Below are 27,467 nucleotides of genomic sequence, written 5' to 3'. Positions count from 1 at the left end.
TCTCGATTCGAGCCTCTGGAGCTTCTTTCCTTGAGCTAGTCATCCACTCTAATAGTTTCTTCAAAGACCCTTGCCAGTGCGTCTCGCTCTAAGCTTGAGATGCTGACCAAGGCTTTGTAGAGCTCTTCACTTCGTATTCCATTGATGAATACCGTGGATACCACTCTTTCTGTTGGTCTCTTGCCCATAGGGATTCTCATGAAGAGGCTCCTCACATGGGTCACATAATCTCAAATATCCTCTTTCTCTCTCTAGTTGACATTCATGAGTCACATTAGCAGGTTATCGCAGTACCCAGGTTCAAAAAATCTCTTAATGAAGAGATTTTTCAAGCCATTGAAATTGGCATAATCTGCAGCATCCAACTCGTGTACCAGGTCTGGCCCTTGTTACCTAAGCATAGTCCGAAATCTTGGGAGCATTGAGTAGGATCAGTGAGGCTATTAGCCTCACAAACCTGCTTGAACTGCTCCACAAAGCTGTACATGTCGTCGTTTGCTTGGTATTTGTCCAGCTGCTTCGCCAGCACAGGAATTTTTTATTGGCTCTTAGAGCCTTGGTTGACTCCTAACCCCGCTAGCAGCGATGTTGCTAATGCTGCATCGCTCTACTCTACTACCGTGTTATCTAGTAGCTGCTTCATTAGGAGCTCTCTCAGTGTGAGGTCTCCTTCTAGTGCTCTCTTGCTCTCCGACCAATTTTTTCCTACTAGGGCTAGCACTCTCTGGATCTCTCACATTGCCATGCTTTGGCACTAGCTGTTAGTTTGTTGGTTCTGGTTGTATGCAGCTAGGCCTTGCAGAGCCCTGTGTGCCAAGTTCTTCTCCTCCTTGAGATCTGCTATGATGTCATCTACAGGTGCACCGCGGTGTTCTAGCCAAGTTTGAGCATCGTATTTGTTCACTAACTACTGGATAGCCTCATGAAAGTCTCCTAGGTTAAGTTTTTTGTTGCCTCTATGGCATGAGCTCCCCTCTTCCATGTCTAGGACTTCCTATTGTACCAAGTTGTCGATCAAGTTGATGAGGTCGTGTAGATCCACTTCCCCAATAGTGTTGGTCCTCGATGTGTTTGGCTCTTCGATCACATTCCTCGCCTGGTCCTACTTTTGGGGATTCGATCACTCTTCTATGTCTTGGGATCTTCTCCTATTAGTGGGTTTCTTCAAGGTTTTATGTCTGAGTGAGTTCCTTGTTAATTGCAATAAGTCCTCAACTTACCCTCACTTTGTGCCTGTGTATGTGGGTGTATTCTTTTTAGTGCGTTGTGCGCAACCAAGATCTTCGCTCTCTTTAAGTGTGTTTCAAGTGCTAGAAATCAGAGTGAGTGAGAAAACAAAGGGTATGCGCAACTCTAGCGCTCTTGTCTATAGGTTGGCTTGATGGGGTATATGTTTGGTTTCTAGCTGCCCTCATTAGCTTATAGAGTTTTCGACTGTGATATTTTGTTCAACTTGTTCAGAGTCGAGTTGGGATCTTACAACCAGCCCACAACACCAGACACGTCAAGCTTGTGGAAATGCACTGATGTATGATTCTTGACTATTCGATCATGATGTCTAGGTCTATAACTACTTGTGAGGCGTTTGGTGGATTCTCCTAGCACGGGTTACGCTTCTTGTTGGCCGGGGTTTGTCAAATTTCCAGATTTTCTCTCTCAGGCTGTGTCCGATTCTAAGAATTGAACAGGGCCAGGTCCGATTGTCACAATCGAACAAGGTGTGTGAGAATGAATGGCTTGAGTTCGTTCGATTGGGATATGTATGATTCTCGGAATTGGATAGGGGTGCGTGGTCCGATTCGAGGACCGATCATTGGGTTTGATTGTTACGATCAGATGGGCAAGTGTTTGATCAGACATGGTGGTATGTTCGATTATGCGTTGGTTTGATTTTCAAAATTGGATCGGTATGTCCGATCGGACTGGATGGGCTTGTCCGAGTCCAATTTTGGGAATCAAACACTGCGGAAAGCATTTGATTCCACTGAGCGAAAATGCTTGTCAATCACGTTTTGCTAAAAATCTCCACTCTAGTGTCGCCACCACCTACAAAAACTTCTAGGAATCAAGCAGCGGTGTAGACCAAGGGCATCCTATACCTGAATCTTACCGAAAGCTCTGACATGCTCCGATCGATCTAAAGTGGACTCATTGACCTGCAAGCTCTCTCTCTCTCTCTCTCTCTCTCAAAGCGAGGATTGCAAATGAGGCTTTCCTTGGTCACCCAGGATCTTAAACCCTTGTTGGGCACCACCTTAGCCTTCCCGATCACCCCGCTTGTAGCTCTAACACATTTGATCACTATTTTTTTTCCATTTTTTCCCTGTTTGTGCCCTGTTCAGGTCTATTTTACAGCAGCGAACCCTAAGCTTTCCACTTCGATTTCTCCCACCTATCCTACTCTAAATGCGATAGAACTCAAAAGCAAAGTACTGAAATGATTTCTCCTACTCAACTAATCATCAAAAACCAAAAATACTTGTAGCACAGATTAAAAACCCAAAACCTCCTATCTATCTCAAGCTCCAGTTCAAGGATTAAACCCTTACTTCAATGCTCGATTTGCAATGTGCAAGCACTTAAGTTTGAATCCATTGTCCCAGCAAATGGAACCAAAATGTAGAGGCGAGCTCAAGCTCAACCACCAAGACCCATGGACCGCTTATTCTTTCAAGTGTTTCAAGTGAGGACTAATGGCTACCTCACATAGCGGAAGCGCTATCCCTCTCTACGAGTGTAGTGAGCTTACCTTGATGCCTGATTGAGTTACTTACTCTCTCAAGCACTCCGATAGCTCCACGATTCATGATACATGCTCAAGCATCCTCAAACCTCTTCCTCCAAGCTCCATCCTCCATAGCCATGCGTGTGATGAGAGAAGAGAAGAGAAGAAGAAGAAGAAGAGAGGAGATGGTGGAGGGCTTCACCTCCAAGATCCCTCACCCTCACACACTCACTCCCTCACTCACTCACACTTCCTCCCTCAAGCATGCATTTTTTCCATTGTTCTCCTATCTTCCTAGCTTCCTTCCTACCGCCCATCTACCTTTACAATTTGCACGGGTGAGAACATGATGCTCTTAAAATAAATCATGGTTCATCTTATGCTTTTTCTTGTGCGCTTTTCTCCTTAATTTAGGACTCTTCTATGCTTCTTGTGTTTCCATATTTTTCTTGGCATGCCTTTGTATTCTACTTTAGATTTTCTAGATTTTCCACCTTGTTCATTTGAGGATTAACATTCTTGCTCACCAAGTTTCATTGCAATAAAAGATTATAGCCCTGCCAACCTCAAGAGCCTCCTACGGCTATAACCCAAGGAAAATCAAGCAAGGTAGAAGAGCTTCTTACCCATTGCTTGCTTGATTGCTTTTATGTTCCAACGCTTCAACCTCAACCTTCAATCAAGCTCCATGCAACTGTGGGATGGCTTTGATACCAAGAAAATAAATGAGGAGAGAGAGGTGAAGGATATGAGCACATACACAAAAGCAATGGGGACTTGACAACACAGAGAGATATGACTGAAATATTATTTTTCTTCTTTCTTCTTCTTTTTCTACGTAAAGAACTAAGTCTATAAAATGATAAAATACTAAGTACCACAACGTATGTACATGCAATCACTAAGTGTGAACTCGCTATGGAAAGAAGAGGTGGCACAATGAATGTGTCATGACCAAGGATGGACTACGTGGGTGTAGTCCAGCTATAGAATCATTGGTGTATTCTCGTATCAGTCACCTAACATTCCAGTGAATAATATCGTGCTGCATCACCAAGATGCATAGTGGATACCAACTTATGTAAAGCTCAACATCTCAATAGATTGCACATAGTTGGGTTTCAAGACTCCTTATGTTTCCTTGGCTCTCCTCTGATTGTTTCCTCATTATATCTCTTTCTTCGTGTATCCATTGATTCTCTAACTTCAAAATGTTTGAATGGCCTACTAGATTTTGTGTATAAGTTAGAAGCCCTTGATGACCATTTCCAAAAAACCTCAATAATGAGAAACGCGAAGAGAATGGAGGGTGCTTCTTATTGTAGGATCCATAGGATACAACTTGCCATCAATAAATAGATTGATATTGTTTTTACCCTTTGACCTCATTGCTTCCATCACACTTGGTGCATTAATCAACACCTTGTTTCTTTTATGAATATATGGATACTCATCTTCAAAATCAATATGGAGATGGTATAGATGTCATTTATGGTCATCCATGTTGGCAATTGAGTTACCAAGAAGTGATCCATGCTTGCAATATGGATGCAGTTTAGAGTTGTTTGAAATAAAAAAGTAAAAATGAAGAGGGAAGAGTTTGAGAGAGTCTTTGAAGGGCAGTTTCTAAGAAGTTGTGAGGTATTAAAGGTGAGAAGTGCATGCAACACGTTTAAAGTTCATTGTCGTCAATAAACGATAGACAAAAAAGGTACTAAGGTATAGAAGGGCAAACATTCCCTTGGATTGTGATTTTGTCACAATAATATTTTTTATAAATTGCATTGCACTTTCTCTCTCCTTAATTTCTTAATAGAGCCAAAAAGACCTTAAACCTTCCTTAATGCCAATGGTAAGAGCCTAATACAAAAGTACCAAGAAGCATATGACCAACGAAAAACCCTTCCTAATGTCATATAGATGCACATATGCAAGTCCAATCATCCAAACCTAGTGACAAAGAAGGTGCACCTAGAAAAGGCAAGAGCTTAGTAAGAAATTGCGAAGAAGCATAAAACCAATCATTAGCCATTCCTAATATCATGTGGATGCAAGTACGCACGTCCAACCATCCAAACCTATTACTAGAGAAGGTGCATCCAGAAAATTCAAGAGACTAGCAAGAAAGCATTTAAAAGGATTTGAGTAAACATCAACCATTTCCAATTTCACACACATACATACACATAGCTTCAACCATGGCAAGTTTAGAGGGCTTGCAAGAAATACCTTAGGTAGAATATCCTAGTTAAATCAATACTCATTGGTTGAGTTTGAGCTGAAAGATTTCTTCAAGGACCTAAAGCCACCTTAACCAAGCTTGACTCTATACAATTTTGTTTCATTGTGTACTAATTTAGAATAGCATAAGATGTGAGGATGCAAGAGACGAAATTAATCATTTAGAGATATTGCCACCATGTACATTCTGTTCTTTAAAATCAAACTCCCCCTAGTAGCCATATGGATAATAGCTAACACAATCTCAAATATTAGGCCACAAAACACTTAATAGTATGCTCTAGTTCATTCTATGAGACACAATGTTAAGATAGAACCACATCCAAGGGATCAACCCAAGTGTAAATAATATCTTGACAAGCTATGAACAAGATATCTTGATTTCCAAATTAATAAGCAAGATGCACATCGTGGAGATGATGCCATTGAATCAATGGGAAATTTTAGAATAGAAACTTTACTTTCATACCATCGAATAAGGAGCAATGAGAGATATATAAAAGTGATGGAAATTATCTATGAATAACTACTTAGTTTAAATTAAGCTCATGGAGATTAAATATAGTCAGATGCAACTACAAACTCATCTTCTAACCTCCATAGTCTTAATTTTAATAGATCCATATCCATATCATCAAGGACACTTGGCAAGTTGAATGCTACACACTTTGCTATGATGCTTCAAAAAACTTGATGGTTATTAAGCCATGGATCATTCTCACACTAGTGGTTTGGTATTTTTGGAAAGGTTGTAGTCATGAAGCTTCTCTCTTCCCACTCCAACAACAATGTAATGAGGCTACTGACAATGCTCAAATGCATCCAAGAGAAGCTCAACCCATCTACTCATGAAGGAATAATGCAAGATGGGATGGAAAAGGAAGAGCTCAACACGAGAAAGAGAGGTATCATTTTCCATGGCCCTAATGTGAAAGGAGTGATAGATGTAAAAAATGTAAGAAAGAAGAATAAGACAAAGAAGGCTAGATGATAATACAATAGAAATGTGCATAATAATGAGTAGAAACACATAATCTAAGATCTAATCCCTCTTCTGTTACATCATTTACTTGGAAACAAAGTGGGATAATACTCTCATGTTTAAACCAAGCACTTGAGAAAGAAGAATGAACTCATTTAACTTTGCATTCCACCCATTTTCAATCCTCAAAGTTTGGATTCTAAGATTGAGTCTAGGCTAAAAAGTCTTTGAATACCTGAAAGCTAGAGAAGATTTATGGCTTATGTGGGAGTGAAAAATTGGTGTAAGAAATATCGCATATGGGTGGTTTGTCAACTAAATAATTACAACCCTTAAGAAATTATTAGAAGAAGAGGAATTCCAAATAGCTCATTATGAAATGGGAGAGCAATCTCAACATCGTGATGACAATGTGGAAAGTGTTCATGGCTTGAGTTCTTGAGGACAAAGGGTTTTATTGCCTACCAATAGATTTCAACCACCATTTGGGGGGACTTACTCAAACAATAGAGGTCAAATGGATAGTTACTATGATCAACATACCAATAGATGTCCGATCTTTAAAGAGAAGAGATTGAGGGTTAAGATTGTTTGGTCAAAGTATAATGGTGGCTAATCCTCATCTCCATTTGACTTCGAAGAATGGATAACCAAGTTGGAGTTTCTTTTTGACATCTTTCGAAGAAGTAATTGGGCAAAATATCCATTTTTCCACATTGCGTTTGGAAGGACTTGCGTATAGATGGTGTAGGTACATAAAGAGGAATAATCAACTCATTGAAACTTGGGAGGCTTTTAAGCCACTTATGGCGTAAGTCTTTGTATCCTTTGTGGTACCATGTATGTTGAGAGTGTAAATGATGATACTAAGCTTCATAAATACTTGTATGGTTTAGAGATTAATCTATCATCTAATGTCATGGCACAATCATTCGCTACCCTTTTCAAGGCTATTCAGCTTGCAAAACAATATGCAAGAAAGTATACAATAGAATCACAATTCAATAGTCATTTGGATAGGAAAGGATTACTACAAAGTGAGGCCAACTTGGGGGAACTTTAAGAGGACCTACTTTGCAACAAGTAACCCAAGCATCCCAACATATCCTCACTATAATGCCATAAGACAAGGAGGCAATTTCAAGCCTACAAACAACTCCAAAACATAGAATAAACAAGCTCAATTTAAGTCAACACACCTCTCCAAATCAAGGAAACACAAAGTTCATTCCTATAGATCTTTTCAAGGAGTAGAAGCAAAAAGGCCTATGTTTCAAATGTGGGGAGAAACATATATTGAGTCATACCACCAAATGCGTTTATAACAAAGGCAAGGTTAATAGCACATTTAAGAATCAGGTGATGAAGAGGATGTCCCACCTTTCTATGATCATGTTGAAGGCGAATAATTTATGGGTGGTAAGATCAGTTTTATGATCCATTAGAAGGTTTCCCTTTTGATTAGGTTGACTTTGCATCTTTTGATTTGGGTGGAAATGATTATGAGGCACTATCACGTAGCTTCACTTTAGCTTATTCCATTTCCATGGATGCATGGATAGGTTCAAGAAGCCCAAGCTCTTTGAGGATTCAAGGAAGCACTTATGGCAAGGAGGCCTACATTTTGGTAGATAGTGGGAGTACCCATAGTCTCATTGATAAGCAACCCATGGACTACCTCAAATGTTTTTCCACTAATCTCAACCAATAAAGGTCTAAGTAGCGCATGCCGATAAAGAAATCAACAACCAAGTGAGCTCTAATGTGCCTCTATAATTACATGAAGATTCTACCATATCGGTGAATAATGTAGCTTTGGATATGTGCCCCATTGACATTGTATGAGGATGTGATTGGTTTAGGGAATTGGGGAAGATTACTATGGATTTTTCTTAGCCCTATATGGAGTTTACATGGACGGGAACTCTCATACACCAAAAGGGCAAATTTTTAGCTCATTACAACCAAGAAATTGAAGGCATTTAAAAAGAGGTCTCAATTATTTGTGTTGCATCTCAATAAGGAAACTTTAGATCAATCCACTAGGATTCAATGCTCAAAGCTCTACTTTAGGAGTACAAAGATATTTTCCAAGTAACTATAGCTCTAGGGTAGTTGATCATCCCATATAGTTGCAGCTTGCCAATCAACAAACCTCCTCATTGACTCTATAAGTGTGAAAGAGAAAAAATGGCAAAGAAAATTGAGAATTTGTTGGATACGAGATTCATTGAGCCTAGTTTTTCACCCTATGCATCACTCGTCTTGTGAAGAAGAAAAATTGCACTTTTCAAATGTGCATAGACTATTATGATCTTAACAAGATTACTACAAAAAATAGGTATCCCATACCAAGAGAAGATGATTTCCTGGATGAGCTAAAGGGAGCTACATACTTCACGAAGATTAATTTGGGGTTAGATTATTACCAAATAAGAACCAAAGAAAGTGATGAAGTAAAAAAAACCTTTAGGACTAATGTACCATTTCTTGGCCATGCCTTTTGGATTAAGCAATGCCTTGGCCATATTTTAAAGTCTTATGAACAAGCTTGTATATATATTCCTTTTCAAATTTGTATTGGTTTTCTTTAATGATATACTCATTTACAATAAGACATTGGAAGAGAGTCTCTTGCACATAAGGAAGGTATTTGATGTACTTAGAGAGCATTGACTCTTTGCTAAGGAAAGCAATTTTTTTAAAATGCAAATGAAGGTGGAATACTTGGGAGTGAAGAGGGTATTAAGGCTAATCCAAAGAAGGTCAAATTTATTAAAAGATTATCTACAATGACAAACACAATCTTATAAGTTTCCTTAGGCTCTCATCATTCTATAGAATGTTTATTAGCATTATGCAACAATTGCATCACCTCTAATAAATAGACTAAAAAAAGAGGCATATTTTGGGATGCAATTGTAGATAGGAGCTTTAATGAACTCAAGGAGTTGCTCACCTTAGTAGCTATCTTGCCTTATTTTGACTTTTCCAATGAATTTACCATTCAATGTGATGCAAGTGGAAGAGGAATTAATACTCTCCTACTCAAGATCATGGAGTCATAGCCCTTGAGGGCTGAAAGCTAAGTAATAAGATATGCAAATGAATGTCTACAATCAAGAAATGTTGGTCATTCTTCATACTATCAACAAGTGCCATTAGTACCTATGTGGCAATCACTTTAGGGTCATAAGTGATCATAGAGTTCTTGAGTACTTCCTCTCCCAATATCTTACTCCAAAGAGGATGTGAGCATGTAAAAATTCCTCTGTCATGGAGCTAGCTACATAGTGATTGAGGAGCTACAAGAAGCCTATCTCTTGGTTGAGGAATACACCCATATATTTTAGAATTATATCATGGTTTTCTTGAGGATAACTCCCATTATCAGCTCAAGAATACTCTCATATGGTTTCATGGCAAGGTGATCATACCTCATACTTTAGCTTTAGAGCAAAAGACTAAGAAATGCACTCTTCAACTATGGATAAACATTTGTCTTCAAGACCTATGATAACATTTCTAAGAGATTTTATTGGAATGTACTTTGGATAGATGTAAAACACTTTATTTCCAAGTGTGTCTCATGTCAACAAGACAAAGATCGCACTTAAAATCCTAGTGGTTTACTTCAGTTATTGCCTATTCTTGAAGGCAAGTTGACTCAAATCATTATAAACTTTATTATGGGCTTGCCCACCACCAAGAGGGGATGGAATAACATCTATGTGGTGGCGGAAAAACTTATCAAAGTAGCCCATTTTATCCCAATGAAGAACCAGTACATGGCTTCACAAGTTGCAAACCAATACATGGAGCATGTTTTCAAGTTGCATGGTTTGTCTCAAGACATTGTACATAATAGGGATGAAAAGTTCATGAGCATTTTTTAGCAATGATCATTTAGCTCAATGGGTACTAAGCTTGCTCCATCTACAACATATCATCCTCAAATTGATGGTGGTCAATCAGAGAGTCAACAATTGACTATAGATTTATTTGAGGCATTATTCTCATCACATACAATATGCTTGGGATTTTTGGCTGCATTTGGTTAAATTTGCTTACAAAAATACCACTCATTCTAGTATTGGAGCCTCCCCTTTTGAGGCCATGTATGGTTACAAGATGCACCTTCCAACCTTTATATTTCATGAAAATATAAATTCTCATGACAAAGAGGAATTTAATAGATTGCAAGCCCTTCATCAACAATGCAAGTTCAACCTCACTAAGATTGGAGACCAAATAGAGATGTATGTTGATGAGAAACAAAAGCTAATGGCATTCCAAGAGGGAGAATTAGTACTTCTTAAGGTGCAAAAATTGAATATAGACCAATATATAGTACGGCCAAGGTTCTAAATTACTAATCATCATATATGTTATATCTAGTACATATCACTAGAGATCACTCTAATTATGTTTCTAACTCAAAGTCACAAATCCGACGCATGTTCCATCCTTGAAGAAACATTCGAATGGTTTTAAACTATTAGCCTTCTGGTAGCTCGAGACTTAAGCAGCTTCGGTATCCCGAAGTCTATGAGCGGCTAGTGATCCACACAGCTCCATGCATAAAGCAGCACAATGTGTGGGTGCTTGCAATGTAATTAGTGGCCGCAACATGACCAACAGAAGAAGTCTATAAGGAGCATTTCAAGATTTCCTACATAGGGAAACTCTTGGAATGTAGGAAATTCTCTAATTTTTCCTACGCACACAAACAGATATGCACCACTCAGGGTGACTTAAGCAAAAATCTTACCCATTTCTATTATAGCCCTTGCAAAGTTCTTAAGCAAATTGAAGATTTAGCCTACAGTTCGGAACTTTCCTCTCTGATGAATACTTATAATGTATTTTACATCAATAAGCTAAAGCTCTTCATTGATTTCCAAGTTGAGTACTTAGAGGAGTTACCATTTACAGATGAAGAAGGTATCATTGGGCAACAAAAAAAAGCTAACATTGCACTCTATCTTGAAATATTTGATCAAATGACAACATTTGCAATTGGAAGAAGCTTCATGGACTAACTTCAAAACGATCTTTTGAATGAAGAATAAGTAATGGTTCTATTTCACTGTAGGATGTTCTTTAGTAGTGCTTTGTTTTGAGCAAGTTAAGAGAACCTACATAATTTGAAAGTACTCAAAAGGATATTTCTTTGGAGCCATTAAACACTTGGCTTGAATTAGCCCATCAAAAGTTATAATAGTGTTTCTATAGTAGGGTCTACAATGCATAATGACTCCCCTTTCAATGAGCTCATACTTGAAGAAATATGGATTGAGATACCACCTTTATACTACAACATTGAAGCCTATATATGATACTTGGTCTTCAACTCCATATCCGTCATTTCTTTTGGAGATTTTTGAAGATTATAGGCTCTTTGGCCATATCTATGTAGAGAGTGCCCTCTTTTCATTTCCCACTACCTCGAGTTATTTTGTAATTAGTTCTCTTTTGTTTTTTAGGACAAAAACATTGAAGTGGAGATAGATTATAATGAAGTGCATTAGATATGTATTTTTAAGAAACATTTCATAAATACTTGGCACTACATTTGCCTAGGTATAGAAAGATGTAAGAGATTGTTTTTCAAGGACCACATCATAATACAAATTAGTCTCTTCATCTTCAAGCTTTTATAGCTGCTTCTCTCTTTCTCTGTTATCTTTCTCTATTCTCTCTCCTGCTCTACTTTTTCTCTCTTCTCTTTCTCCTTCTTGCACCATGGATGTGAATTCAAAAGCAACTAGCAAGAGATAAAATTACTATGAGAACTTTCCAACTCTACATGACCTTGGGTTTCTTCAAATATGTGAATGTCCATTTCTCGTGTGTGCACATGCACACGTATATGCATACATGTATACACACACACACGCATGTGCACGCGTGCGTGTGCACACACACATAAGAACTTTTCAAGAAGCATGTAAAAATTGAACTAAGCCCATTAGTATGTCAATGGATTCTCACATGGAAAGAAATGAACTTTTGTATTATTATGACTTGCTCTCTGCTTCACACACACACACACACACACACACACAAAAGAACTTTTCAAGAAGCATGTAAAAATTGAACTAAGCCCATTAGTATGTCAATGGATTCTCACATGGAAAAAAATGAACTTTTGTATTATTATGACTTGCTCTCTGCTTGAATGGTACCATAGCTTCTACGTTTTGAGTACTATTGTCCTCCATAGTTGAACATTATGGTGGTGCAGAAGCTTTAAAGCTAAGTAACCTTTTCTGAAATGTCATACAATACACAACTCCAAAGTTACGAAAACACAAGAATTTATCCATGGTGATGGTAAACATCTTATCAATTTGTTCTTATTGAAATCAATCTTGTGAAATGTGCTTTGATTTTGTTTGTCAAGTACTCATTTTATTTATAGTTCTTTCCATATGCTCATAACATTTTCCATGACATAGTAAGAACACAAGGGCATTTATGGTTGTTTGGATGGCTAGAAGATTATTAAGATTGGCCAACTTATGTTTAATGTAGAATAGAGAGAATGCATTAGAAGTTGTTGAACTTAAAAACATGTTTAGGCTTGTAAAAATGAGAGTAATCAAGCTTCTTTGAACATGGCTTTGTATGAGAAATGGTAAGGGTAAGCTTTCTAAGTAAAAAAAGAGCACAAAGAAGATCTCTCTCATGGCTTGTCATTTACTTGATATAATGGTTGAAGCTTAGGAAGTTGATGAATAAATAAGTGAAAGGAATATGCCTTCATAATGGTACTATAGAGACGAGTCATAATAGCTTAAGCATATTGAGAATTGATACCTTAGGAGTATTAGTTTCATTTTGCTCAAAATACTTGTTGGTTTGATAAATCTTCTTACATGAAAGCAATAATTGACTTTTTGCACACGGCAGCTCCATAAAGAACACCAATATATTTGTAGTTGACTTGACAATTTTTTGCATATATTTTATTGTGTCTATGTTTTGAGCTATTTTCACCCATAGAATTCCTCAAAAAAATAAATAGCACCTAATGTGTATAGCTACACCTCTTTTAATTCATATGTTGACTAGTTCTTTAGTGGGAAACTATGTCCCCCAACAAGACTCATTAAGTTGCACTACTAGAAGTCATTGTAGCTTTAATACTTAACATTGTTTAATAGTATACCTCTTGTAAGCAAAACGAATAACTCTTTGACAAAAGCAAAGCCTTGGCCCCTTTGCTGCATCTTGCCTTGTGTCATTTCTAGTATCTATCCCTAAGGAGCTAAATTTATGCGATGGTAAATTTAAAGAAATAATATTATGTGAAGATGTACAAAATGATGGATTTGGTATACCTTATGGGATTCAAAGTATATCTTTTCTAGCTAATTTAATAAGAGACTTTCCATTTCTAATGGTTAAGTCCCCCAATTTTCTTATTTTGAACTTTCTTTAGTGTAAAATGAAGAACACAAGCCTCTAAATTTGTAAAGATTGAGGTACAAATTTTCACTTCCAAGGAATTTGGTGGCCTTGGAATTATACACTTATAAAGATCCATATGCATATGCGGCTTTAGATTTCTCACTTATAGCTTGCTAAAAAGACTAGACTTGGAACAATTTATGACCTTTGATTCTTAAAATTTTTATATTTTTATATTGGTAGCCCAATGTTTCAAATTGCGTGATTCAAATGTTGCTACACTGAATGATAGTGTGAATAAATTTCAATTATCTTTGATTAAGGTCTTATGCACTCTCAATAGCAAAGTACCAAAGTTTTAGCCTACTCAAATCCCTTTATTGGGAGAAAGTTGTTTTCATGGAGCTATATGGCTTATAACCAAATAAGGGTTTTATGAAGTTTAGCCATATGATAAATGAGAAGCATCCCCATTGTCAACTTTTAGTTGTAGATATTATGTTTACATTTGAAGGCATCTACATCTTTAACTATTAGAGTGAGTAAGAAAAACATTGCATAGGAAAATATGACATCGACCACAAGTACATGAGAGAGTAGACAAGAACAAAAGTTTGTTATACCAAAGTGTAGATTTGATTGATTGTCGATGACTTTGTCTACTAGTGTGCTCCTATAAGCTTTGATGGTGATCCAAATAGATCCTAGATGCATGACAATGGATGCATAATGTGCATGCTAATGTGTTGGAGATTGGCACTACATGCAGTGCTAGAGACGGACTAGTCATAAACCCATGTTCTAGTTTATACCAAATAGATTTGACTGATGGTTGATGACTATCTACTAGTGTGCTCCTACAAGCTTTGATGGTGATCCAAATAATCCTAGATGGAGGACAATGAATCGATGATGTATGCACTCAATAGTTGTAATGTGCTTGAGATTGGCACAACATGTGCTAGAGATCGACTAGTCACAAACCCATCTAATTGTTCAACTAGACTTACTACCCATGTGGTTTGACAATGAATTGCCAACCACCACTTGTCTATATTGATTTATGTGATCCAAGGAAAATTCCATTAGGATGGGCCAAGGGCTCCCACATGTAGAATCCAAACCCCATGATCCGAGTCCCTAATAATTTGTCACTTGATATAATGTGCCTTAGGTGTCTACTCAACTAGGTTCATGTACGGTGATTCATGCACTTTGCTTATTTCATGTGCGTAAGAAATTAGTTCTAGGAACCTTTCATCAAATGGTGATCATACTTATTGGGCAATATGGACATCTCGCAATCAAGTTGTTTTTAACAAGTGGCTAATATATTAGACTATCTCAACTAGTGTTTGGGAGCTTTTGATTTAAAGTTAGTAATGTTACGACTCAGAGTGCTTTTTGCTTTGTAATGTCACCTAACAAGTTAAGTCTAGGAGCTTAGATATCATCAAACGATGTGGTTCACTTGCTTTGGAGCTCTACTCCAACTGGTATAACAAGTGCACAATGCTTCTCTTAAGCCTAGCTAGGAGAAATGTTAGATAAGTAGTTGAAGGTGTGCCCCTTATGAAAGTAAACTTTACAAACATTAGCCTGCTCACAAAGACTATAATCCAAACACGGTCCTCCATTATTTAATCGAAGGTAAAGCTAAACAATGAACATGCACGACTGATATTGCACATTCAATATGGCGTATAAACACATTCAATATGTCACTCACACAGCTGCAACACACAACATATCTGCAAGTTCGCAACCATAAAAATCTATAATGTGGCAGGCCGGTTTGGCCTTTGTAAGGCACATGCTCACGTGGCCGGTACTCTGATCCCTATCAGGCACCGTGCAGGACGAATATTGTATAACATCACAAAGGGTAAGGGAACCTTTAACCAACCCATTTCTTCTCCCTCTTGCGAGACAGCCTACCCACAACCAGCACTCTCGCAGTTGCTTGCATATAGTTTCTTGCATCCATTACCTAATGTCAGGTTTAGAGCTTTTTCTTGACACGGTGATAAAAACTTGAAGGCACCATCGCTCTTCGGGGAGCATAATTCATCATTTCATGGTGCTGAAACCTAGGCAGGCTAGGCGACCCTGGGGCCTAGACACTGGAGCCTGGAGCTGTTGGAAAGTGGAACCTCTCTCTCTCTTTCAGCCTCTCTTCTGGTGTGCACTGTGACTTGTCTGTGCAGACAAATGCCAAATTCAACCATTGGCTTACCTTTGTACGGTGACTTCGTACCTGCACATCTGATTTGATGAGAGAGAGTCGACCCTTGCACTGATAACAATGTTCTTATGGTCTGGGACCTGTCACCTTGGGTAGAGACTTGTCAAGAGAGTCAAAACCCCTCTCCCTTGTTTCATACGCTCTTTCTCATCAGAAGCTCTCCATGAGTCCATTCACGCCTCCAAGAGTCCAAGACTTACCGTCACTATCTGTCTTCACGTGCCTCATTGCCTCAGTACTACTCCCCACAGTGCGCTTCTGAAAGTCACGCAACTTTGCCACTTCCCCATTATCATCGTCACACACACACACACACACACACTCTCTCTCTCTCTCTCTCTCTCTCTCTCTGTTTCTGTGTATGCGCTGTTCCTGCCTCATTTGTTCATTTTGCTGCTGAGTTCTCTCCTCCACAGACTTTAGGTCAGTTGCTTGGTTCAGCTTCCTTCAACACAATTGCCGCTGGAAGCTTAACCTGCCCACTGTCATCCTATCCTCTCTGATATTTGTGCTTTCGCAAAGCTGGGCAGTGACGGGCTGCATTTCTGCTTGAGAATTGGCTTGAGCATGGAGTAACTTAAAAGAGAGTAGCCAGCACATTTTCCACAGCTATGCAGGAACCTCTCGGTTTTGGGGTTCCTGATCCTCTAATGCAGGAATTCAACCCCAGATCGGCAGCAGCAGCAGCAGAGACAACTCCCATTTTGACTGATAATAGTTTCAACCCTAGATTAGAGCTCAATCAGCCTGAAAACCTTGAAGCTAAGCTTTGGCTCGAATCATTGTCCTCACCTGGTCCTCTTTACGAGGAATCACATGGTTTACAGCATCCAGACTGCTATAAGCACGACGCTTCCCTTATCTCTGCTACTTTGGATGGACACTCAACTGTCTACACCTTAACCGAAGCTGATCCTAGCTTTGGGACCAATTCTGATTCAGGTTCCATCCAACCTGCTAACCACTCACAATTATTTGTGACGGCTTCTACCACACCAGCGACAACTATTAGCAGCACATCTGCTACAGTTGCATCAGCCAATCCTGCATTTCATCAAAACTGCCCTTTTGAGCAGTCCAGCTGCAACTCAAGCTGCTTTAACGTGCCAGAGCACCCTGTACTACCAAGCAGGTTGACACCTCCTTTGGGAAGCAACTGCAAGACCAATCCATATGCAGAAGTTCAAAGATCGCCATTGTGGCAAGGCAGGACAACACCGTCTTATAAATACAGTAGTACCAGCAGCATGCATCTGAATGGGAATGCCGAAGAATGGGCAACACCAGCACATCCTCATGCAGGCCAAAGTTTTCATCCTGCTCCACTCCATCATCATCAGCAGCAGCAACAATTGTATCCTCATTATTTTCAGCATGGACTGGTAGAGCAATCTCATTCACGGCCTGGTCTCTGCACAAGTCAGCATGGACTGGTAGAGCAATCTCATTCACGGCCTGGTCTCTGCACAAGTCAGCCTGTTTTCCAAGGATCTACTGCTGGTAGTTCACGGACTCTTCAGCAAACATTTAAAACTGGAAATGCAGTTGACTCCATGTTACTTTCGGACTATGCGACATTGCATCAACCAGCCACCCCAGCGCATCAGGTATTATTAGACAACAATGCTGATAATTATGGTTTGTTCAGACCAGGGTTGCAGAATTGTGCTTCTGTGAATGGGGGCAGGTTCCATGCTACACCAGATCACTACACATATGGACCCCCTAATTCCATGCTACACTGGGGTCCCAATCCTAGGGCTGTTGGCAAGTCTCAGTCCATGAGAGCCTTGTATGAAGAAAATGCAGCATTAAGACGAGCTCTGTACTTCATGCGAAACAACTGTGGTTTGCAAGTGTCTCCCACTATGCAGTCAAAAACTGTTGATCTTGGCCAAGCGCAGAGTCGCTACATTACTAGTGATGCATCAGAGGGTAGGACACTTTCTATGCGAGAACGAGGTCGATGGGGAATGCAGCAGCAGATGCAGGTGAGTAAGGAACATGAGGGGCAGTTACTGGCTGGTGTAGGTGGAGGGCCATGTAATTGTTCCATGTACTGGGCAGCTGTGCAAGGGGTTCAGGCAGCTCGCGGTCATGAAGTTCCAACTCATCATCATCAATGTTGCTGGTATGGAGGAGAGGGCAGGAGTGTACCTCCTCTGTTTTCTGGATCTGGAGCGGATAATGAGTGGGTAGAGGAAAGAGATGATGCCAACATACCCTGGCTTGTGGAGTCTCCTCTGCTTCCAAACCTTCCAGAAATGAATGAGAAAGGTGATGGAGGTGGCCCAAGGGAAGAGGTGCTGACCCTCAAGCAGCAGATACAATCTTTGTCAATTAAAGAAGGAGCCAGAGGAGTGCCTGCCAAAAAGTCACACCGTCAGGAAAAGAAAGTGAATGGCAAGGGTCATGGCCGTAGCCATCGAAGGCACTCCTCAGCAGAAGCATTGTCCGGTACAGCAGAGTCCACCAGTCTGAGTACCAGCAGCGGTGTTGCAGGTGTGGACCAGAGCCTGTGTGCCATGTGTGGTAGCAAACTTCAGCACATTGAGACATCGACCTCTTCTGCAGCCAAAAAGTTGGGCTTGCCGCTGCGTCTATGCCCAGCCTGCCACCCACGTGCAACTGCTTCCCATCCATCACCCATCTCATCTGCTCCACCATCAATTCACCCTGCATCCTCTGCACAGGCTCGCTACCGTGCTGCAGCATCTGCCATCTCTATTGCATGCAAGCCAACCTCCTCTACAACCCCGAGAAAATCAAAGAATCGTATTGTGGATCTCTGTCGCCACTTTGTTGGTCTCACTACCACCAAACCAGCCTCTACATAAGTTTCCTTGATGAGAGAGTGCATATTGTGGACATACTGTTCAAAATATTCAAAACACCAAAGCCTGAAGTGAGCCTATCAACTCTCACATATGTCCCTGTGGAGAAGGCTACGTGTTTTGGATTTTTGGACGGTTCACTGGTTCTATTTCTATTTCCCATCAGTCATTTGTTTTGAGGAGATTAATTGTTTTGCCTCTGACATTGTAAAGTCTGCCTCAGCTCTTTGTTGTCTTCCTCCAACAGGGATGCTGCTGCATTGGTTTCATCAAATATCAGAAGCTCCAAGCAAGGGCTAAGGGCTTAGCTGAACTAGGCTTTTGATTAGAACTTCGATAGTTGACGTTGCCAATATTTTGCCCATCTCTGTACTTTGTTGCAGCTCTTGCTGCACACAAAACAAAAGAAAAAAGGAAAACATGTTACAAATGTGTTCGACTTGTTATGTCTAGTTTGCTTCTCAAAAAAATGATGGCATTTTAAGCCACCCTTGAAGTGCAATCATGCATACATGTTTATTTTCAATGTTCGTGTCTTGTCAAAGCATTCATAGTTTGAACAATTTGTTGACACAGTGACATCAGTCTTCTGTGTAATCCAGCACATGCAAGCAAGAAACTCTGTCAATCCTCTGCTATAAGAGATCATTCAATTTGGACCTGTGTTCACCTTAGACCCCATGGGCTGTACAGTTTCTTTTTCACATTAACGCTGACCTTTGTTAAACGAGTGTGTTATAAATGGGGTGCCTTCATTTATGCTTTGACCTTTACATCATTGACAGTCAATAAGATGGTGCACCTTGCTGCGGCAGATATCCTTTGGGGCTTACACTTGATATGCACCTTGCTGCCTGCCTTTTTGTCTCACATCCATGCTAAGATTAACTGAATGAATTCATGTGTGTGCACACTTGTCACAGACAATATACTGCATCTTGCTGCAGCAGGATCCCTGTTTCGTCTCACATCATGCTAAACTGAATGTTCTGAATGTCAAGCACACGGACACATTAGTATGTGTGTATATTTCAGGCATCTTCACTAACCTGTCCTACACCAAAATATTCTACCGAGAATCTTACAACACTATCTTGATTGCCTCCTACAATTTCAATACCTAAAAATTTTACCTTGTAGTCATACGTGTAGCAACTTGTTTGCAAAACCTAGTCCCTTGTTGTCTACCCTAAACATGTATTACGTGTTACAATCACTGTCTCCGTTTGATACTTTGCAATGTAGCATATGCCACAAGGGCATGAAATTTCATTACTTTGCTTAGCATTTGATTAAAAGTCAATCAAATGTGCTAATGTGACTTGCACATGTGAGGTGCAAGTTAATTATTTCATAGTGTGGGACCTAAGACCCCAAGGTATCAATTGCCAACAAGGGCAAAAGTTGTAATAAGTTATGTCTGACAGGTACTAGGTGGTACTTGGTGTCAGATTTTAGCCTAGACCAATTTATTGGCCACTAATGCAAGTGGTGAAATTAAAGACTGGACATTAAATAATTAGTCAATGCTGGTCTAAGGACTAATAACTACTACGGGCTACTTGGAAAACAAATTGGCCTAGCCATTTTAATTATTGGCTGGTGAAATAAATTTTTGAGCACTAAAAATTTATTAAATTAATTTTTAAAATTAATATTCTAAAAATTAATTTAATAAGCTGGATAATACTGAAAAATGGAATTAGAAGGTTATCACTTGGAAAACTTGCCCATACAAGTTGAAAAAACGTTTATAGGAGCTGGTGGAAGTCTATTCCAGCCATTGTGAGAGAGGAGGTTGTTAGACTGGAAGGAAAGCTACTGATGTAGATTACAGCCACCAGAGCTCAATCCTACAGCATGTGACAGCAGTTTGCAGCCCTCTAGCAACAACCCAAGGTCCTTCTGGTGCAAATGACAGCATACAGGAGGAGCCAGCAATCTTTATGTGGTCCCAAGCTATAGATGACAGCTTCCATGGCTGTTTGAGCAGGGCAGCAATAGCTTTTCAATGTTTTTCGCAACGAAACTTCGAAATTCCTCTCTCTACAATATTCTCTCTCATTCCAAGCCATCTCTCAAGTTATCTCAACATTTTCCATCAGTTTGAGTCATCAAAGGAAGACATTTCAGTCAATCTCTGTTGTAAACCCTAATTTACAGTAGAAATTAGGGTTTTGATAACCACCTTGGGATGTGTGCTCAAAATTGAGGCCTAGGACATGAATTCCAATAGCTGAAGTTAAGAAATTTCAGAGAGATTCAAGAGACCAACCAATCAATATCAGATTTGGGGTTAAATTTGTCTTTCAAGGAGTAGAGTGAAGGTCAATCCTCAAGCAAACCAAGGATTGAATTGGTTTGGAGGCTTGCTGGTGTGTTTCGGTAGCAAGAGGCACTTGGATTAGCAAAGGAGATCAGAGGATCTCACTTATACTCCTTCCATTTCTTCGTGTACAAGCACGGATCCATAGCATTACGGCTGTAGCCCTGTGACTGCATGAATGCATTAAACTTATGGTATCATTCCCTAGGTGTCTACTTTAAGCCATATAAACTCTTCATTAGCTTGCACACTAGGTGTTTCCTGCCAGGGTCTACAAAGCCCTTAGGCTGCTCCATGTAAATCTCATCATGCAAGTCCCCATGTGAAAAAGCCGTCTTGACATCCATCTAGTACAAGTCTAGGTCAAGCTGTGCAACCAAGACCAAGACTAAGCGTAGGGTGGTCATCTTAACCACAAGAGAAAAGACTTCATCAAAGTCAATACCATGCTCCTGTTTAAAACCCGTCGCAACCAATCGAGCTTTATATGCCGTCTTGGAGTGTCTAGGGGTATTTTTCAGCTTGTACACCCACTTGCATGGCAAAGCCTTCTTACCTTGAGGCAAGGAAACCAAATCCCAATTCTAATTCTTATGCAATGAGTCAAGCTCAGACTGCATAGCCCTCTCCCAAGAGTGACAATCACCTCGACGCATAGCCTTATCATAAGTGAGAGGCTCTCCTGCATCTGTAACTAGTACATAATCCATAGAGGGCGCAAAACGGTCAGAAGGTCGTCTATCTCTAGTAGAACGCCTCAATCCAGGCTCTGCTGCCTGATCGACATCCTGTCTAACATCAGCATGTCTAACATCTAGGCCATGAGCATCAGGTGATACTACATGTTGTCTAGCTGGCCGTGGAGCGAGCTGAACGGGTGCAGGTGGCTCCTCCTGAAAGATAATTCTGCGTACCTCAACCACTTTTTAAGGTTGCATATGCATTTTGTCTTCATGAAAGATGACATCATGGTTGCAGATCACTTTCCGCGCCTACGGATCCCATAGATGGTAACCCATCTCTCCTACATCTCCATAGCCAATGAAAATGCATTTGATACTCTTAGAATCCAACTTATTGCGTTTGTCCTTGGGTACATGGCAGAATGCCTCATAGCCAAAGATACGCAAATGATCATAAGAGAGGGGTTTACCTGCCCATACCTCATCTATAACCTGAAAGTCAATGCCACTGCTAGGTAACTTGTTAATGAGATGCACTGCAGTAGTAACTGCCTTAGCTCAAAAGTGCTGTGGTAAGCCAGCTTGGCTAAGTATGCTACAGACTCTTTTCTGAATGGTCCTATTCATGAGTTCAATCATACCATTCTCGGGTGGGGTGTAAGGGGCGGTCAACTGACGCTTAATACCCCGCTCATTACAAAACTGCTCAAAAGCACATGAAACATACTCACCCCCATTATCTGACCGTAGGCATTTGAGCCTTTTCCCAGACTGGTTCTCTGCCAATGCAAGCCAACACTGAAATGTGTCTAAGACATCAGATTTTCTCTTTATGGGATAAGCCCAAACCTTACGTGAGTAATCATCTATGAAAGTAACAAAGTACTTTGCCCCACCAAGTGACTGACAAGGCATGGACCCACATACATCTGAGTGCACAAGAGCCAAGGGCTCACCCATGCGCTTCTTACCAGACTTTTTATGCATATTTCTAGTCTGTCTACCATACAAACAATGATCATAAGAATCAAAATGCGAAGAGTCAAAAGACAGAAGATACTGCAAAGCACGGAGCATTTTTATTCCTTTAAGAGGCATATGCCCCAAACGAGCATGCCAAAGGGATACATGGAAAATAGAACCCACAGACAAAACATGATCCATAGAGGCTGCCAGACTTGGCACCTCTTGCAAGTACAAGCCTGCCACGAGTAATCTTCCATACAAAGTCTCCAAAAGACACAAAATACCCTGCATCATCAAGCTGTCCAGTTGACATAAGGCTGCGAGTCAACGCAGGTACATGGCGTACATCATGCAAAACAAAAGAGCTGCCAGAAAAAAACTACGGCCTAACATCTCCAATGCTCACAATGTCGAGACCTATCATCACCAAGGCGCACAGAACCAGACATAGTACAATAGGTATGAAACCAATCTCTACAGGGTGTCACATGAAATAACGCACCCGAATCCAAGAGCTAGCACTGTGTATACATAGAGTGTATCTCAGAAGTCTGTGAGGCATCGCATGAAGAAGCTGCAAGTATGTAATCGTTATCTGAATGAGTAGCCTACATGACATTAACCTCTTCTATCTTCATACTAGACTTTGCAAGTACAATACTACGCTTAGAGGACTTGTCCTGCACTTTTTCTTTTCCCTTTTCCTTGCGCTTATCATCGCGCATTTTATGACACTACGGCCTAATATGTCCTGCTTTCCCACAATAATGACAGGTAAGATTAGACTTTCGACCACGGGACTTACTGCGACCACATGACTTGGACCTAGACTTCTGAGAGTCCCTTCCCTTATGATCATTATCATGCCTGCCATGCCTACTACCTCTAACGGTCAATGCACATGAAGAGCGGGAAGCATCATTGTTTCTCCTGTTGATTTCCTCAGTCAATAAAGCACTCTCAACATATTTGATTTTCAGCCCATCAAGCTTGTTCGTGCATATGGCAGTACGGAAAACATCCCATAATTCAAGCAATGTGCCAAGCAGAAACAACGCATGCAAGTTGTCTTTGAACTCAATACCTTGTGACAACAGACTCTTCATGATAGCATGAAACTGACCAAAATGAGATGAAAGGGAGATCCCCTCCTTTATGCGAAGATCTATTAACTGCTTCAGCCAATACATTTGTGACACAGGACTCTGCTGTGCATAGAGCTCCTGAATCTTCTTCCATAAATCCCATGCATTTTGATTCTCATCTTCAATAACATTATGATGGATCTCTTCTGAGAGTGACAAAATAATGATAGACTTGCATAGCTCATCAACTTCCATCTAAACATCATCCGCAGGTTTGACATCTTTGAAACGCAAGGGTTTAATCTGCAACTTCTGCACCAAAATCTACCATATTTGGGACTTCCAATACCCATACTTGGTACCATCCAACTTGGCAATGTTAAAGAGAGCTGTATCTTTCAAATAACCAGCCATACTGTCCCAAAGCAATGCAAAACAGTAAAATTGTAGATGGTTGTAATTAGCAAAAAATATACTAAAACCACTGCTAAAACTGGTTGAAAGGGTGGATTTCACCAAGAGAAACACCTGTTCACCAAATATGACCAAGATAACATCAAATAGTAAGCATTACCCTCATAGAAGTACTCAAAATCTGCAGATTTCAGCTTCTTGTAATAAATGGCAGATTTCAGTAAATAAGAGCTAATTGTGCCAGAAGCGGATCCCAAGTCAATCATATATTGCCAAGACCATAACCAACATCATGCAGGCATAACACAGACATATAACAGTTGATAAGCATGAATCCAACACCCAAATATGTCATGAAATATCTGCCAATGAGTAGGCACACTCCCCAGTCAACGGAGCAAAGTGTGCCTACCACTACCAAGACTTGACACAAGTAGGTATCAGCTCACAAGAAAAGGGACCCAAGTCAAAGAGTCAACTTATAAGCATTGGAAGGAACCAAGATATATGAACCATGCATCATCCCAAAGGGTAAGGAATCCCAAATTGTCTCAAAAGCTCAAATAGCATAGACCGCCTGCGCAATGTCTGTCAAGCATCCAAAGACACTCCCACTGGCACAAAAGACGTAAATATCACGCAACAAAGCTCGAACAAAGCATGTACAAGCACCAGTGACAAGTGTCCAAGATCAAGCCTCAATGATACATCCCGAACATGTAGGCGATAGAGCATCCATATGTAACATCCATAGGCATCATGTACATCCCAAATGTAACTCTGGCAAGCCAATAAATAGCCCAAGTAAGCTCCGGGAATCCAAAGTCAAGCCAAGACAAAGCTCTAGTAGCAAAAGGCTCCAAACAATGTAACTAGCATGCATAGGTGACATAACCCATAATGGCGGTCAAGGCGGTCAAGCATAGACCAAAGCATGCCATAAGTGCATCAAAGACGGAGCATCCAAATGCTTTCCAAAGCCGAGCTCAAGCTCAATCAATGATCCAGAGTATAAGCCAAGCTCAAAGTCGGTCCCCAAATGTCAATACATCAATATGTATACCCGAAACATAGCCCGAATAGCATAGGCATAACCAAGAATAAGTTAAATAGCTTCAGTCCAACTGTGTACAGCAGAGATTCACTGTGCAAAACTGAATATTTCAGCATCAAAATCAGCTCCAAAAATGGTGGCAAATCAATAAGCATGCATCCCCGAATCAAAATCAACCGGGACCAACCGGGCATCAAATAGCAATGCCGGGCAAGCATAAACATCAAATGTCATTGTAGCACTGTTATAAACTGCATGTGGACTGTTATGACAGTCCCAAAACAGTGCCAAATCAGACCCAAGTCAATGTCAGTGCTCATGGCTTCAATACCAAGCTCCAAGCATGTGTATAGGCATCAAATGAGACCCTTTTGAAGTGCCCAATGGCCTGGGGAATAAGCTAGAGATGAAAAGAGTGGGGCTACTGTCAAAAGCATGCTGAAAATTGGCGCATTTTCTCCTGTAGATGTTGCTGAACCACATGGACTTAATGAGGTGGAAGGGGGGCTCAAATGGGTGCCAAGGGTGGCCTACAATAGGCCTTAACAAGTCTCACCAAACCAAGTGGAGAGAGAGAGCTTCAAACCTCCATGGGGAAGCTCAACAATGGCTGTCCTGTTTCCTGCAACCTATGAACTGGAGTAAACCCTCAAAAGAATGCTTGAATACCTCTGAATGAAGGGCTGAGGGTGTCTCAATAGGCCGGGAGGAAGCTCGGGAAGCCGGGGAGTGACGGGAGCTCAAGGGAGTCGGCTATGGCTGCCGGGATGGAGACCCAATGCGAGTAGGGAGTCAATGGGAAGCTGAGAATGCCACGAGCCAAGCTCAAGAGTTGGAAAGCCGAGCTCTGATACCAGTTGAAAGGTGAGAAGGATCGAAGCTTGCACGCGAGAGCTATGGCGGGAGAGTAAGAAAGAGAGAGCTATGGCGGGAGAGCAAGAGCAAGAAAGAGAGAGACAAGAAATGGGAACTCCAACAACCGCAATGTGTGGCCGGGCCTTCCTTTATTCAAACTACACTAAAAGAATAAAGAATAAGTGACTGTGACGGGCGCCCGCCACCTACAGTGTGCAGTGGCAGGTACTGTCAGTGTAGTAATACACGAGCGGCTAGGCAGAGGCGCCTTTACCCCCAACAACAAACACACTATGCAATGAAGAATAATGAACCTTGAACTCCCGTGTCTTAAGGACCAAGGTAAAGAGAATGAGTTAGAGAGTATGTCGTAATCTAATAGATCCCAAGCGCAACCAGAGGTATCTAACAGTAGCCGACACAACCGTATGATGCCAAATCAGTATCAAATGGGTAGAGAAAGGTGCAGATCCCCAAAACACAGATTAGGCTGATAATGTGGCAATTGGCGATGGCTCCAAATCAGCAAAATGCAGCTGTAGAAGGGTGGAAATGGGTAGGGGAACAGCAGTCACGGGATGAAACACAACAGTGTAGATGACATTAACTGATAGGCAACAGCTATCTGGGGAAAATGCAGGCTGTAGGAGGCCGTACAACTACAAATGCAACACTCTGGGACTGGCAAACAGCACACATGGTTTCGCAATTGATTCGCAATTGAGAAGAGTAGCTAGAATAGGGGTGAACAACAATTGCATGGCTGGATAATAGTGAGAAGAGGATTGGAAACAATTCCCAACAGCAGTGGAAGGCTAAGCAGTAGGCGCCACATGGTAGACAGCTCCGACTGAGATCTCCGTGAACAGGTTGTGACAACAAAGATATAGTACCTGCAAACTACAAAAACAAGATTGGATTAGGTGGAGGGTAGCATGTCTTAAAGACAATTTGGGTCCTTTGAAATAAGGTTTGTCCTTATGGGACATAGATACTCTCTAGGAACACATTTTCTTTTTAACAAAGAGGTTTAATTCATTGACTAAGCATGTTTTGGGTCTGTTTTAAAAAAGCTAATGCATTTTTAGCTCAATACATCCCAAAGAGGCCAAGGCATGGTTTGAGTCCCAATACTTTGAGTCCCCCATTTTTTTTTTTTTAATATGGTTTTTAACCTATCAAATATTGTACCCCAAGAGTAGAATGAAAAGGGATGGTCAAATCCAACACATCACAAAACAACCAAGCTATCCCAACCACCTATGGGTATCGGTGACAAAGGAAAAGGGTGAATAAGTATAAAGGTGTGGTGATAAGGGAGTAACTGATGGAGACAGCACGGGATCCACTCTAGGGTGCTCTTCACAATGAGATGCAAAAAGAATGCTATATGAGAATGCGCATGCAGTAGGTGCCATTGGACAGTGTCCCCAATGTGAAAATTGTTCACTTGCCCAAGTACCCTCTTACAAAGATGAGTATAATTATACAATCAATGCAAAGGGTAGGTACAATAGGAAAGGAAGGTCGGTGTCAAAGACAAATGCCTAGACCTATATAATACCAAGAAAGAATAGAAACCTCCTCTCAACCATGGATGTCGATGCCAAAGGAGGAAGAGGATTTGATGTTGATCTTTGT

The 27,467-nt window shown here is 40.6% G+C and overlaps 1 protein-coding gene across 1 annotated transcript; it reads left to right on the top strand.

The window, feature by feature from the left end:
* Window positions 1-15,264: 15,264 nt before the first annotated feature.
* Window positions 15,265-18,833, top strand: LOC148010995 (uncharacterized). Its single transcript, XM_087671791.1, has one exon. The coding sequence runs from the start codon at window positions 16,221-16,223 to the stop codon at window positions 18,444-18,446; it is 2,226 nt and encodes a 741-aa protein (XP_087527917.1). The 5' UTR covers window positions 15,265-16,220; the 3' UTR covers window positions 18,447-18,833.
* Window positions 18,834-27,467: the final 8,634 nt, after the last annotated feature.

This window comes from Lygodium microphyllum, chromosome 29 (genome assembly GCF_053477565.2).
Source record: "Lygodium microphyllum isolate KBCC chromosome 29, Lygodium_microphyllum_v1.1.10, whole genome shotgun sequence".
In the NCBI taxonomy this organism is placed as follows: Eukaryota; Viridiplantae; Streptophyta; class Polypodiopsida; order Schizaeales; family Lygodiaceae; genus Lygodium; species Lygodium microphyllum.
This window is presented reverse-complemented; position numbering and strand designations above follow the sequence as displayed.